This window comes from Brachycentrus maculatus, unplaced genomic scaffold, assembly GCF_059751285.1.
Source record: "Brachycentrus maculatus isolate JH-2025_06_01 unplaced genomic scaffold, ASM5975128v1 h1tg000142l, whole genome shotgun sequence".
NCBI lineage: Eukaryota > Metazoa > Arthropoda > Insecta > Trichoptera > Brachycentridae > Brachycentrus > Brachycentrus maculatus.
This window is the reverse complement of record NW_028280895.1, coordinates 1,528,147-1,544,845: the sequence shown is the minus strand read 5'-3', so window position 1 is coordinate 1,544,845 and position 16,699 is coordinate 1,528,147. Positions and strand designations below refer to the sequence as shown.

General features: G+C 34.4%; 1 protein-coding gene across 1 annotated transcript in view; it reads right to left on the bottom strand.

The window, feature by feature from the left end:
- Nucleotides 1–15,658, bottom strand: part of LOC148309001 (uncharacterized) — a 30,004-nt gene extending 14,346 nt beyond the window's left edge. The window contains exons 1-10 of the mRNA XM_088260758.1: nucleotides 14,855–15,658; nucleotides 12,998–13,120; nucleotides 10,767–10,965; nucleotides 9,454–9,671; nucleotides 8,777–8,932; nucleotides 7,709–7,920; nucleotides 6,385–6,556; nucleotides 4,459–4,616; nucleotides 1,993–2,275; nucleotides 301–384 (exon numbers count right to left, since the gene is read on the bottom strand). Coding sequence (XP_088116884.1) covers nucleotides 301–384; nucleotides 1,993–2,275; nucleotides 4,459–4,616; nucleotides 6,385–6,556; nucleotides 7,709–7,920; nucleotides 8,777–8,932; nucleotides 9,454–9,671; nucleotides 10,767–10,965; nucleotides 12,998–13,120; nucleotides 14,855–15,322 — 2,073 coding nt within the window. The 5' untranslated portion in view covers nucleotides 15,323–15,658. The remainder of the gene's footprint in view (nucleotides 1–300; nucleotides 385–1,992; nucleotides 2,276–4,458; nucleotides 4,617–6,384; nucleotides 6,557–7,708; nucleotides 7,921–8,776; nucleotides 8,933–9,453; nucleotides 9,672–10,766; nucleotides 10,966–12,997; nucleotides 13,121–14,854) is intronic.
- Nucleotides 15,659–16,699: the final 1,041 nt, after the last annotated feature.

Here is a 16,699-nt window from a genome sequence, read left to right as displayed (position 1 = left end):
TTCCTCACAAAGTCAAACCACCGCACGCCTAAAATTCTCCGCGGACACCTATTTTCAAAGCTTAGTACACGTCTGCTCTGGGCCCTTGTAAGGTGCCATGTTTCACAGCCGTATAAGAGACCAGGAGCAATGCAGGCATTGTATAGGCGGCATTTGGTCTTCTTTGGTACTTTACAATACATACCTTTCATTTACAAGCTTGTATAACTTGGGACACTACTAGAGTATATATAAAAGAGGTTGAATCTATTTTATACTGTTCTGCAAAATAAGAAACTAAAAATTTATAATGTTACTTACATGGGCATTCGGTTGAGATGTAACCAGAGCGTTGAATATGACGTGGAAGCAATCTTGCAACGGGTTCATCCAAACGCACAGTTCCTGAATGATGTTACAAAGATATATGTATATGAATAATAACACATTAAACTTCTAATAAAATCTTATAAAATTTTACATAAAATCGAATATCCCCAGTACATTATATGGGCTAATGAGCTAATTTTAACCTTTTACATTTGAATGGCGGCAATATGTCAACATGGTAAATTCCCCAGTAAATCGGTTGGCGACTATATGTCGCCACTATGTACTGTTATGTTGTTTAAATAATAAAAGGCCGGGATGCGTACTAACGCAGGTACAATTCTGTCCTCCCAGTTGCTCAATGTCCTTGCTAGCATTTGGGTGTGTTCTTGTTGTGAAAAGTTAAAAAAGTTAGTTGTAAAAAGTCTCCGGTGCAAAGGGTTAGTTAACCCTTATCCGCACCCCAATGGTGCATAGGGCACTGCGTCATATAAACGCAGTGTGATCTTGATCATTAACACATGAAGGAAAGGTGATCAGCCCTCCGCTTCCGGTACCGGTCCAAGGTAATATTGAATAAAAATAAGAGTGAAAAAATTACTTTTATTTATTTGACCCCCCCTGGGAATCGAACCCGGGGCCTCCAGTACGGTAGCCAACCGTGCTGACCATTACACTACGGAGGCGGGCAAAGGGTTAATACATATAAATTAATACATAGATACAAATGATACATTTATATTTATATGTAACTGATATCGCTCACTCCTTTCAAGAACGTCATAAATCAAAAAACTTGATTTTTCAGGAGAACGTTTTTAAAGTTTAAAAATATAACACAATGTATTAAAAATAAATATCAAGCCACTTATTGAACTTTTTACTGTGCAACAGATCTTTTTAGGTAAAATCTGGATGTTTTTTCTCCACTTGAAAAATATTTAGTATTTATAAAAAAATAATTAAACTATATGTTTTCTTCAAAATGCAAAAAGGTTTTCAAACATTTTCTGTCCTGTAGCGGGTAAATATTAAGTTAAAAATATGCCTCTTTTGCTGGGATATAGTACATTTTCTGGACATTTTGAAAACATACACAACTGAAAATTGACGATTTTTGATTTATGACGTTCTTGAAAGGAGTGAGCGATATGATATATCAATCACTCTAACATTTCCTTCTACAGTAGAAATTTAACTTTCCCCTCCCGGTGATATGTATTTACTACAACTCGACTTTTAAAATGAGAATATCTATATAAAATATAATAGATACGCGCTCACAATTTTTGTATTCCTCCGTAATATAGTTACGTATTACATGAAAGTTTTATAATATAAAGTTATAGTCCGCCTCCGTGGTGTAATGGTCAGCGTGTTTAGCTTCCGTGCTGGAGGTCCCAGGTTCGATTCCCAGGGGGGGGGTGAGAGTAAATATTAGCGAATTTACTCTCTAATATTTATTTAATATTACTCTGGACTGGTCCCTGAAGAGCAGGAGTGATCACCTTGCCTTTATATAATTAACAGTCAAGATAACATTGTGTCAATACGATGCAGTGCCCTATGCACCATTGGGTGCGGATAAGGGTTAGAGAGAGAGAGAGAGATATGATATATAATGAAAATGAACAGTTTGCAGGTCATACGAACCCAGTGTTATGTTTTTAAAATAAAAATTACCTCTAAAAGAACGTTATCGAAGAGTTCACAGTACTGCTCTATGTGTTTGAGTAGAGGAATAGCACTCTCGGTGATTACGAAGGCGGCGTAGTGCTTCTTGAGAACAGCCGACCACAGCCCGCGGCAGGGAGACACGAACCGGCCGACCAGAGCCTGGAAGGACAGCCGCAACAAGCCCTTGCTGATGGCTATGGTGGAGATGGCGTTCCATAGCCCCAAGTCAGCGCAAAGAGTGAGGCATTCCGGCACGGAGAAATACGTGTTGGTCTGGATGAAATTTATCCTAAAAAATAGAGACAATTTAAAAACTTTATTTATCATAATTTTTAATTATAATTTAATCAGATATGTACCGTAGAACGGTGCTACTTGAACTTTGATGTGTTACTTGAGCCCAGTACAAAAAAAATTAAATCTGTATTTGGTCTACAATAATGAACGTATCGTAACAATAAGTGTCACCTGTCAGGGAAACAATGTATCATGTTTCTACGTTCATTATTGTAGACCAAATACAGATCTAAATATTTTTTTGTACTGGGCTCAAGTAACACATCAAAGTTCAAGTAGCCCCGTTCTACGGTACATAATTATTTATGTGTAAATACATTCTTCTTATAAGAAGTAACTGCTGAAAATTTTGTTACGTTTCAGAGAAAGGACTTCCCCATACTAATGAGCAGTAGAAAGGGTCCTCAACCAACATTTCCAGAATTAACTATACATATATTATTTAAATTCACATACAAAATCCATTTCTAGCATATAATTGTATCAAATCATGCCTAAAAAAACTTTTACCATACTTTTTTCAAACCCTTATCCGCACACCGATGGTGCATAGGGCACTGCATTAACAAACACAGTGTTATCTTGATCGTTAACACGTGAAGGAAAGGTGATCAGCCCTCCGCTTCAGGTACCAGTCCAGGGTAATATTGAATAAATATTAGATTGAAAAAATCCCCTATACATATTTATTTGACCCCACAATGGGAATCGAACCCGGGACCTCCAGAACGGTAGCCGAGCGTGCTGACCATAACTTACATGTAATTATTGATGTAATACAATACTTAAACTCATTCAATTTAACTTAATATTGTCAGAAAAATTATATAAAATCATGGTTTTCAACTCCTGCCTTGTTGCGTATATAACAGTTGGAAATAAATTCAAAATGCACACAAAAGAATGGCTCCTAAAAATTGAAAGATCCCAGCTGGAGCAGCAAATAAAAGTTTGTGTGTGATTGATCTATGTGTCAGTGTTTTATAATTATATAATCCTATTCTCTAATTTTATAATATTACTCCTTTAGATTATACTTTTCTTTTAGTTAAACTCTCTATTTGCTTTCATTTTATAATTATTATTTCATATTATTTCAGTCTTACCACTTTTATATTATCATTAAAAATATATAAAGCTGTATTATAAAAAGAATAAGCATACCCTGCCTACCTCAGAACAGGTATCTCCAAATACCTAGTGAGGATAGACAGTGTCCAATAATAAAAAAATAATAATAATAAAAATAAAAAATTAATATATATATATATATATATATATATATATATATATATATATATATATATATATATATATAAATATGTATAACTTAAGTACAAAATTATATTAAATGATAAAAAAAAAAAAAAAAACATAGAATTATGTCTAGCCTCACACCAGTCTGGTGATGTGGTTTATGACGAAACCCGGTTGCTGGTCAAATAAAATTCATGTGGAAAAATTACATAGTTGTTATTTTATTCTGTACTTATTAATTATTTATATTCCTCTATTTTTGATAATTATCGTAGATCGCATTGTTACCTTTTTTTACATAATCCATAATTCAAACTTTCGATTGATTAATTGTTCTAGTCGTAGAATGATACATTTTTGTCAGCCACGATTTTACCTTTTTTTTATATAAGTAACTAACTAACCATCACGCTCGAATAATGTGAATTGAATTGTCACCCAATTTCAAATCACATTTTCATATGGTGTACAAAATACATATCACCATTGCACTCGGATGTTTTTAGCACCGTAACGGAGAGATTAAAAACATAATATTCTATGGGTAAGATAGTCCACCTCCGTAGAGCAGTGGTCAGCGCGTTTGGCTACCGTGCGCAAGTCCCGGGTTCGATTCCCAGGAGGGTCAAAATAAATATGGCCGATTTTCACTCTCATATTTATTTAATATCACCCTGGACTGGTACAAGAAGCGCAGGGCTGATCACCTTGCCTTCATGCAATTTACGATCAAGATAACACTGCGTCCCTACGATGCAGTGCCCTATGCACCATTGGGTGCGGATAAGGGTAAGAAGAAGAAGAAGAAGATAGTCAGTCTACAGAAAATCATAAAAAAATATATTAAACTTTTTCCTTCAGTATTTTGATTCTGTTTTTTTTTTTAAGTAATATTTTAACAGTTTTATATTTACTTACAATGATGATTGATCCAGATTATTCACTAATGTATTAAGTACATGTGCGATAAAGCAAATGTTGCCGGTGGATGTTGACTGGGGCACAAAACCACTCGTCAGTAAAGCATTATACAATCCCATGGCTCCGAAACGATTCAACGGTTCATCCGGGCTCACCTGAAATAAAAAAAAAAAAACACTATAATATTGAAAAATTACCTAGTGAAAAGTATCCAGACAACAATAAATACGCCATAAATGTAAGTTTGTCATGTATATATTCTTCTTTTTCTTCATCTTGGTGTAGGCCTTGTGGCCTGTTTTTAAGAGGGATTAGCCTCCTGCAATGTCGATTCCCAGCTATCGACACATCTCTTTGGTGGTCTGCCCGGGAGTCGCCTACCATGGGGTTGGCCGTACAGTGCGATGTGGGGGAGTCTGGATGGTTCCATTCTCCTCACATGCGCATACCATTGTCTCCTTCGTTGCCTTCCCCACCTAACGACATCTACGGTCTCACATATTTCCATGATCCTGGCGTTTTTTATTCTATCTCGAGGATTCTATCCCGATATGCTTCTTAGAGTCTTCATTTTTGAATATGTTATTCATTGATAAATTGAATTGAATATCATGGAGTTCAATTCAGAGGATTTTTTCCGAAGAGTTGCACATGAGAAGAGTTGCAGCCAAATTTGTCCCTCGCTTTTTCACAGGCGAGCAAAGGGAGCTTCAACTTCAGGCATGTTCAGAGCTTCAAAATCAGGTCAAAGAGGACCCAATTTTTTTTCCACGGTGATCTAGCCCCCTGCAAATCTTTATGTTCCCCAAACTCAAAAGGAACATGAGAGGAAAGCATTTTGCCACTATAAAGGTAAAAAAAAAACATGTTTTGAACAATGGAAGGATCATTTGCAGAAGTGCGTTGCGGTTAACCGGATCCACGCGGCTCGCATAAGAGTATGTGTTTTAACAAGACATGCCCCATACGCGGCTGACATAAGCGTTTGTGTTTTCACTTTGCTCCAAGTTTCGAACCTCAGCACAACTTGGAGGGATTTTTTCATGGTGTGGAACTTTGGATAAAATAATACGTCAATCCTCGGCCTTATGACATCTGTTGAAATATCTGACTAATAATTTGTAACATCACAAGGATAAATAAAACAACAGATCCCTGATTTTTCTTGCGGTCGGTAATTAGTCCGCGCCATAATCATGCCCTATATCTGTCTCACTCTCGACGCTACGCATCGCCAGTGGGTAAGAGTGACACACGATGCGTGCTTTGATTTATTTATGTTACGATCTAATTTGTTTATATTACGATATATTTCAAGAATAATGTGACACACGTGTATTATAGAGTACCAAAAAGGCACAATGAATCCCATTGAACGTTTTTGTTTAGGAAAATAAATCGTTTCATAACTAAATACATGATAAAAGTAATCATTTAAAAAACGGCGAAATACAGCCACGCACGAGCATCTCTTAGGAACAAAGTTAACGTGGTTAAAAGGTTAAGAGAGAATACTTTGAAGGTGATCAAAATTTGGTGTGAAAACATTAAAAAATAAAAAAGTTATGACAAAATTCCCGTTACTTTTGGGTCCCCTCTCGTACACAAATAAAGAGAAGATATTTCCATTATATAATTAAAATGTAACTTTGTTTTAAAATCACTAGAAATATTTTATTATAACTTAATTATAATGTCTACCGGTTTCGAAGCTAACCGCTTCTTATTCGAGACTGATTAATACTAAAACACTATCTACTTAACGATATTCAAAATATTTTGACGGCCAGGCAAAGGAGCTTGGGTAGATCTCAAGTGGCTTTATTTTTATTGACTGTGACTGCCAATCAACACAAAAAATTTTAATTATAAAATGGAAAATCACAAAGTTAGTGCTTCAAATATAAATTATATTTCCATTACTTTAGCGAGCTTGTAGAGAGGCAGAGCTCGGGAGAAGGAGCCCCTCGCCAGCAGCAGGTCGGCTGCCCCGAGCAGCAGCGGCTGCAGACAGACCTTGAGAGCCGCCGCCGTGCGCTCCACGCCCCTGCGTCCGCTGGCCAACTGGGTCACCAGCCACTGACAAGGGTCACACCTTCAAACACAAACATTTGTTTACATATATTTTACATATTTTAACCCTTTCCTTACAGTGCTAAAAACTTCCGCGTGCACCGGTGATATGTATTTTGTACACCATATAAAAAAAATATGTTGTAAAAACGGGAAAAATGTAAATATTCCTAAATGTTGCTTTTATTGACCATAGTTGAAGTTCAAATGTATCAATTTCCTAATGTTAATAATAATAATAATAAATTTGGATAACTTATATAGCGCCATTTTCGTAAAAAAATACCTCAAGGGCGCTTCACGGTGAATGAATTGGGGAAAATATTATGGTGGAAATGATTTAGCAAACAAATGTGTTTTTAGTCTTTTTCTAAAGATCATCTCACTCTCACTATTTCTAACCATTGGTGGAAGAGCATTCCACGCCGTCGGTCCTGTAACAGCAAAGGCACGCTCGCCAAATTTAGTGCGTTGGTTGCGAGCTGGTAAGATAACTTTGCCCATTGCAGATGTTGTAGCCGATCGAAGCGTGAGACGTCTATCAACCAATTCATCTGGAATACACAGCTCCTTAAGATACTCTGGAACCATATTGTGTATTGATTTATACGTTAGCTCTGGTATTTACATTAAAAAGAAAAAGAAAAAACATTGCAAGTGGCCATCATAGCTACCGTAGGGACACGACTATCCCGAACGATGACTTGTGCGCAATTAAAATGAGATCATCAGAAACAGTATGAAGCCGCGTGTGCGTGTATGTTAAGTGCGGCACGCACGCATACTCTGAGAAACGTTTATGTATTGGTGATTCTATCCCCGATTTATGGCTAGCTAGCAGGTTAGCGGCAGTAGCTCTTGAGCTTTCGACAAGAATGGACCTATGCTTGTTCCATGAGCGTTGCCAGATGGTTTTTATGTTTTCAGCAAATAAATCAATATTATTACATTTTTTTACTTCATTTATAATTAATTAAGGGGATTAACTATGAATGTCTGTATTTTTCCGATTTAAAATCGCTAATTTTTTATTGTGTGGTGACTACCCAACACCGGAACGCACATTTTTATTTTAGCACCATAAGGAAAAGTTCGTAAGCATCCATCGAACGAACGGGTAAAAAAAACCCACTTAGTGTGTTAAGATAATAATTGAATAATGTTAGTGACAAACCTAGTGGTCAGTAGCAAGGTTTTCTTGTTGGTCACGACCAGACAAGAGTCCAGTCCGAATCTGGGCAGATCCAGTTCGCACATCTCCGTAGAGTCACTCCACCTGCCAGTGTAGGCGAGCGTAATGGCGGAATTAGACACTCCCCAAGCCGCCACAACTTGTTCACCATCGTCCAGGTCGTCTTCCCATATCAGCGTGTGAACATTAGACTCCTGAAATACGAAAGAATATGGAACCTGCCGTTGTAATAAAAAAGATAAGCGAATACTACCCAAAATTTGCCAAGAAGATTGTTTGGCAGAGGATAATTTGTGATCATACTGTAAAAACTGGCAAACTCCAATTTAGATTAGTTTCATTAATTGATTCGGCAGACACTTTGTGGTAAAATCTATCCATTTTTAACTAATGTTTTACTTAGTAAATACCACTTTTTCTCAAAATCTACTGTGACACGTATTTCGATGCATTCCGCATCATTTTCAAACACTGTATTGAAACACGGTTTTTGAAAATGATGCGGAATGCATCGAAACACGTGTCACAGTAGATTTTAAGAAATAGTGGTATTTACTAAGTAAAACGTTAATTAAAAATTATTAGATTAGTTTATTAGAATATTTGAAAACTCTGGGAAAAAACTGAGAATATGGTGGTTACAGGAACAGTTGAAGGTAAGTGAATAAGAGGACCATTTGCCTACAAGATAGACTGACCAAATAAAGAACTCCTATTTGAACGCTGCGTTCAACTAGGCCCAGAACTATGGAATGAGTCCAGGAACCATTTGCCTTTATTCCTCTGGAATAGAGGCAAATGATCCCGGGAGACCATGACCCTCAGCACTGAGCGAGATAGTAAAAAAGAAGAAGGAACTGGAGTGATATTTACAATGTCAAATTATATAATAGATCTATCGCAGCATTATAAAAATATTAATATCTAATTCATGGTACATTTACCAATTTATTCAACACTTTATTCAATTAAATTGTGAGAATTCCATCATTAGTTTTCGTTTAGAATGCAACTGATTTTGTTGAACACAATTGAAAAGAAAAAAATAACCTGTTGTGAAGCAAGAGCACTGCTATGTATCTGGATAACGGTGAACCCAAAAGTAAATATAATTCTTTGCTGCCAGAGAACAAACTGAATATCCGAGGGCAAGCCTTCTAGCTTATATGTAAAAACAGGTTTTTGGTCTTCAATATCAAGCTGCAACTGCAAAAGGAAAACAAAATTTTAGTAATAATCATCAAATATGTGTGCAGATATCGCTCACTCCTTTTAACAACGTCATATATCAAAAAACTTGATTTTTCGGGAGATCGTTTTTAAAGTTTAAAAATATAATAGAATGTATTAAAAATAAATATCAAGCCACTTATTGAACTTTTTACTGCGCAACAGATGTTTTTAGGTAAAACCTGAATGTTTTTTCTCCATTTGAAGAATATTTAGCATATTAAAAAAAAATTAAACAATACCTTTTTTTCAAAATGCTAAAACAACACTTTCTGCCCTGTAGCGGGTAAATATTAAGTTTAAAATATGCCGCTTTTGCTGGGATATAGTACATATATAGTACATTTTATGGGCATTCCGAAAACATGCACAACTGAAAATTGACAATTTTTTATATAATATGACGTTGTTGAAAGGAGTGAGCGATATTAATATAGTATCGATTTTTGATATTCTTGTTAATACAGGATGGAAATCAGATTGATCTAAATACATACAGTGAATGTCCCATGGACAGAGTTGAGTAATGATATAAAGTGTCTTCCGTCAGCACTCTGGGGACCCAACATCCACTGAGACATGTTGACTGCGCTGTAGGATGCATTCAGCTCTTCTTTATCCTGGCATTTGGAATAATTGGTATCTTGGAAATGCTCGAGAGATATGGGAGTCGGATTATATCGACTCACCGGAGCAGACAGCTTATTCGGAACATCTGAAAGTTTAATGGCGAAATTATTTTTTTAAAAGACAAGCCATAAATATCTTATATTATATAAAAATATTTTTCCTTAGTAGATTGAGGAATAAATTAAATAAAGATACTGCAGAACTTATTTATAAAACTATCGTTGTTCCACATGTAGATTACTGCTCAACAATATTATATTTAGCAAATGCAGGAAATTTAAATAAATTAGAAATTATACAAAATAAAGCGATGAGAATAGTTCTTAAGAAAAATAAATATAATAATATAGAAAAGATGAGAGAAGAACTAAACTGGTTATCTATAAAAAAGAGATAAAATTTAATATGCTGATATTTATATATAAATTTTTTAACGATAAATTACCAAAATATTTTAAGGATAAAATAGTTTTGAACAAAAATTGTCACGAACATTTAACTAGAAAAAAGGATAAAATAAGACTGCCATCTATGAAAAAAACAGAGTCTCAAAATTGTTTAATGTATAAGGGTTTAAAAATGTATGATGAGATGCCTGAATGTATGAAGAATGAAGAGTCTGAAAGAATTTAAAAATAAATGTTTTGTGTACTGCAAGGAAGTGTATATATATGTATACATATATATTTTTCAAACCCTTATCCGCACCCCAATGGTGCATAGGGCACTGCATTATATAAACACAGTGTTATCTTGATCGTTAACACACGAAGGAAAGGTGATCAGCCCTCCGCTTCAGATACCAGTCCAGGGTAATATTAAATAAATATTAGAGTGAAAAAATCAATTATATTTATTTGACCCCCCTGGGAATCGAACCCGGAACCTCCAGAACGGTAGCCGAGCGTGCTGACCATTACACTACGGAGGCGGACATACATACACATATATGTACATATACATATATTTATATATATATATATATATATATATATATATATATATATATATATATATATATATATGTATATATATGTAGATGTAGTAAATTAAGTGTATAAAATAGTTCATATTATGTAATATTGTTAACTTAAGAAATAAAAAATAAATAAAAAATAAAATACTTGACAAAATGAAAAATTCAAGGAAGGGTTTTGCTACAATATAAAGTGAAAATTACCGGAAACCGAATTTGATTTCATTTGAAAAAGTGTTGACATTTTATCGGAACCCAGTTCCTTTATAGAGTTGATGAAGCCATCCAGTTTCTTGTTGATCTCTTTTGATTTGCGCTGTTCTTTCTTCCCTTGAACCCAATTGTATTGGGATTGCCTTTGTTCAAGAGTGAGTTTCCACTGTCGATTTTTGCTACTGGTGATCTGTAAAAAATAACATCAATGACTTCACCCTTTCCGGTCCCCCAAAATTTAAAAAAAAAATCTAGGTAGACAGTTACGTTCCAATTGGAAAAAAAATCTTTTGTCCTCTGCTCCACATACTGCTGTAATAGATACGAGTGACAAAAATGTAAGCTTGGAATTTAAATAAATAATATTAATGATGAAAAAAATGTCGACTAACATCCGACATGGGACCTAAGAGCGAAAAATCGATGTCGAATGAGATTCGACATTGGACCAGTAAGCGTAAGACAATTTAACATAGATTTATCTGAGAACAAATAATTACGGAACAAAAATCATTACAGTCTAGACCTGGGCAAGTTATGTTCTGATATTTATTTGATGCGAACATAAGCCAAATGAACTTTGTTCATATTTTATTTATTTATTCAAACGTCATGTACAGAAAATAAATAAGTACATTGGCGGGCTTATTGCTTAAAAGCAATATCTTCCAACCAACCAAAAACAGACTAGTGATATTGATCAAAACGTTTGATACCATATATCGCTCACTCCTTTCAACGTCATATATCAAAAAACTTTTTTTCTCAAAAAGATTTTTCAGGAGATTGTTTTTAAAGTTTAAAAATATAATGAAATGTATTAAAAATAAATATCAAGCCACTTATTGAACTTTTTACTGTGCAACAGATCTTTTTAGGTAGTGATATTGATCAAAATGTTTTATATCATATATAGCTGTTTGTTTTCTAGAACAGTGCTCTGCAACCTTTTCTCATCTACGACACACTAAAATTCTTCCTAAAATTCCGCGGCACACCAAAAACTATAACATATGGACCATTAAAAAAAAATATACCTAATAACTATTATGTATATTCTACATTTACAAAAAAAGATAATCTTAGGAAAAATAATTTGTCTTCGCGTATTATATAAATTATGTATTATGTATTTTATATGAAATACATAGTGAACAAATGTCAAATGTCAAATACATTGAATTCGATCGCGGCACACCTGTATCCGGCTCACGGCACACCAGTGTGCCGCGGCACACCAGTTGCGGAGCACTGTTCTAGAAGAGCAAGTTAAAATTAAAACACAATAACAACTGAAAAAGTTATTGTGTTCATTTTTACATCACCAAACAAATTACTTATCTAATTAATAACTAATGCAATGGAAAAAAATATGTTTTGAAGAAAAAAATTGAAAAATTTATAAAAAATTAATTAGTATATTTGTGCGCTAAGGAATCGATATATGATATCACCCATCTCTGATACAAAAATTCGTGAAAACATTGTTCCGACGGGTATTTGAAATTACTACTACTACTACTACATCACGCCGTTTCTCCGCAGTGGTAGGCAGAAAGTATGGAATGCCAAACTATTCTGTCCTGACATACACTCCTCGCCTTCTTTACATCCATACATGCCCTCCGATTACGCAGACTTTTGACACCACCAGATTTTAGGTTCTGATTGATCTGATCGTGCCAAGTATTTTTCGGTCGTCCTCATTCTGTTTTCCCGCTCACATTCGCCACATATATTTTCTTAGTCATTCTCTCGCTATCCATTCGCTCCACATGTCCATACCACCGTAAAGAACTCTTCCTAATCTTTTCAATTATTCCTTGTTCAGCCTTACATTCCTTTCTCATAACTTCGTTTTTAATTCTGTCATACAATGATTTTCCACACATTCGTCTGAGGGAGCCAATTTCAACAGCATTCACTCTGCTTTCATCCTACCTTTGCAGCACGCCGTTGTGAACCGCTAGCTTGGCTTCCATGGACATATTTTTATTTGCAATTACTTGAAATTAAATAAACAAAAATCTCAATTTCAGATACCAAAAAAGTAATCCAAGAAAGTTTTAAAATAATATGGACTTTTCAGTGAAAAGAATAGCCCAGGTATTAAAATCAGGTAATACATTGGTTTGATTTTCATTTGCAAGATAAAAATATGTAATTCAATTTCAAAATATCTTGTAATATAATATATTATGAAGTTGAAAAAGTTTACTGACCAATAATGTAATATTATCCAGAGAGTCGTCCACAAAAATTGTCAGTTTGTGTACTCCGCCAACTATACAGGTTTTTCCAATAATTTCCAAATTTTCCAGAGAAAAAAATATTAAATCACCAGTCTGGAATGAGAAAAGATTAATAATAACAAAGATTATATTTAATATACAGTCGAACTCGGTTATTACGAGCACGGTTATAGCGAGATCACGGATATAACGAGGAAACATTTGTTGGAATTTTGGTTTCTGGTTTTCTCCATACATTTATTCACAGTTAAAACGAGCAACTTCTCGGCAAAAAGAAATCGCCTTTTTTTAAATTTTGTAAATATTTGAATGTTTTAAAATATTTTCGAACTTAAGCAATAAGATCCAACCGGGCAATTAGACCGTTGCCGCCGGGATCGGATTATGTTTATGTCTCGGCGTTGTCACCGACAAAAAAAAGGTTTCACGCATATGGGTTTAACCTTTTAACTGCGTCAACTTTGTTCCTGAGAGACGCCCGTACGCGGTTGTATTTCGCTGTTTTTAAAATGATTACTTTTATCATGTATTTAGTTAAGAAACGATTTATTTTCCTAAACAAAAACGTTTAATGGGATTCATTGTGCCTTTTTGGTACTCTATAATACACTTGTGTCACATTATTCTTGAAATATATCGTAATATAAACAAATAAGATCGTAACATAAATAAATCAAAGCACGCATCGTGTGTCACTCTTACCCACTGGCGATGCGTAGCGTCGAGAGTGAGACAGATATAGGGCATGATTATGGCGTGGACTAATTACCGACCGCAAGAAAAATCAGGGATCTGTTCTTTTATTTATCCTTGTGATGTTACAAATTATTAGTCAGATATTTCAACAGATGTCATAAGGCCAAGGATTGACGTATTATTTTATCCAAAGTTCCACACCATGAAAAAATCCCTCCAAGTTGAACTGAGGTTCGAAACTTGGACCTAAGTGAAAACACAAACGCTTATGTCAGCCGCATGTGGGGAATGTTTTGTAAAAACACATACGGTTATGCGAGCCGCGTGGATAGAGTTAAACTCCACGCTGCAAATCGCAAGCTTTGTCATGTCTGTAAGGACCTACTTTATTACATTTAATAACTTATTTTATAGTTCTTGTTTCGGGGATAGTTTCCATATTTTGTATGTCCTATGCTTACTATGGACATTGTATAATAAACATACGAGATTGGGAATGTCAGATCAATTCTAGAGCAGGTCAGTCAAAACAAACCTTCGAATTATCAACATATCTAGTAATAATAAAAAAGTGTCTTTCAATTCGTATAAAGGCGGAAATTATTCGTGAAATAGAACATGGCGCGAAAATGTTAAGGGAATATTATATTTTTATGTACATTTAAAAATAACATCACAGACCTGAAAAAAAATATTTACTGATTGTACGAATTTTGATGAAACTGTTACAAAGTTTTTAGAATATTGTATTTTTTTGATGAACGCGTCACTAAGCATAGCCCGTGACAGATGTTCATTTACATTATTTAAAAAAATGTAAGAAAATATATATCTTTCTAGATACTACAAGCAATATAACACAAAACAAAGTAAGTAAGTGCCGGGTTGTAGTCCTGTGGTTAGTGTCGCGGACTCTTAAGTCAGAGTTTCTCGGTTCGAACCCACTCTACCACAATTTGATACCTATGTCTAATAATGAGCAGCTTAGGCTCACAGAAATACTATGAAATTTAAATATTTGTGTCAATAATAAAAACATAAATATTTATATTTTTAATAAAAAAAAATAAAAAAATAAATGGTGCTAGATGGTTGGAGTAAAAATAGATATGGGGATGTCTAGGTACTTACTTTATCTCCAATAATGGCAATTTGCTGAGAGTCCTTAGTTTGCCACCAAACTATAGCAGATGGGTTCTTTGCGTGATTCGGATTCAAAGTAACTGTTGTGATTTTATCTGTAGGCCACTTGAGATCATGTTTGACATCGGGTTGTAGCAATGGAAGAACTGGGATGATCTGCAGTGTAGTAGCTGCCAAAACTAAGAGCCATGTGCCGGAAGGATCGAAGCACAAGTCGATGACGGAAACCTTGTCAGAATCCCACGGTATCTCCTTAGACGACTTCTTCGCATCAGCATCCATAAGAAAAAAATAGAAAGACTTGTCCGAAACGCTAGCGAAGACTTTCCTGCGCCCGTTTTCGCAAAACGTACATTTTTTCGTATTGAATTCAAATAGTGTTTGCAGTTTGAAGAGACGAGAATCATTAAAAAAAACGTCATCGTCGATTTGAGCTTCGTTAGATTGATCCATCATGTTTATTATATCGGAATTCTCCTATATATCAGACTCTATACAGTCCTCATATTATTTATAGCGCGAGCTATTCGCGTAGATGTTTGTAAAAGCTGATTAGGACGGTGGACATTGAATGGTAAATATTATGTATGAAAGTTATTTTCGTTCACTGTATACTATACATTATTGCAGTTTCCACATAGTGGTTAATAACACAAGATGAAAATATTAAACATCAAATATGATAATATAATAACTATTATATTCTTAATCACAGCAAAAAACGATCAATGAAAATGTCGGAGAAAAAAAATTAAGGAAAGCCAAAACGTCAAACGGTACTAAAATTTTGACAAGTAGGAGCAGCATTGCCAACTTGATGGGCCGAAAATCCTTTAATTGTGTTTTTTTCATTATCAAACTTACAAGTGACTAATCTAGCTACGGCTTATGCAACACCACTTGTCATGTTCTTACTTAGGCTCCAACTCAAAAAGTTTTAAAGCCTGTTTCTTTTTGTGAGTGGGTTTACTTATTTTGTTTAAAGTTATTCTAATTTCATCAATTTCATGTAATACATGAGTGAATATTCAAGGCAAAACATTTGCTGAGAACAGTAAAATATGTTTTATTCGATTAGCAAAACAATCGAAAAAAATCGATTGAATAAAAATCGTAATATTTCGATGTTTTGATTGCTTCAGTAGTGTTTCTCAAAAAAAATTCGATTAAAAGTTATAATCAAAGATTTTTGCAGATACAAATAAAAATATTATTTTTAATGCAATGGCATTTGTTCAATGGCAAAGCAAACAATTTGCTTATATACTTTGTTATTCGTTTAACAAAGAAACTCTTGATTTTATTTCTTATTCTTAGATTTTCACAATTTATTTCTGTATCTTTTGTTTTACACATATTGTTCAAATTCACAACGACAACCATGTCACCAACGTAATAAAATACCGTTTTTCGATAGGCGAATTTTTCAAATAAAAATAAGTCTGCTTCAACCATTTATCCCATTAATTTACATCTGTTTTATTAGTATCTTGACACTATTAAACATATCGATTGTCTTGAGAGACTGCAGAATTACAGCATTTGCTATATTTCATTTAAAAATATATAAATGTATGTTTCGTACTTTTTACAAAATTGAAGAGAATCCTACAAACATTTTTTTTTTGAATTGCCTAACGTCCAAGTGACTCTGAAATCTAGCTTCGGCTTATGCAACACCGTTTGTCATGTCCCTACTCAGGCTTCAACTTTATAAGTTTCATAGCCTATGCCTACTTGTGAGTGGATTTACTCTTTATGTTTAAAGTTACTATAATTTCATGTAATTCATGAGTGAAAATTCTAAGCAAAAACACTCGCGATCATACAAAT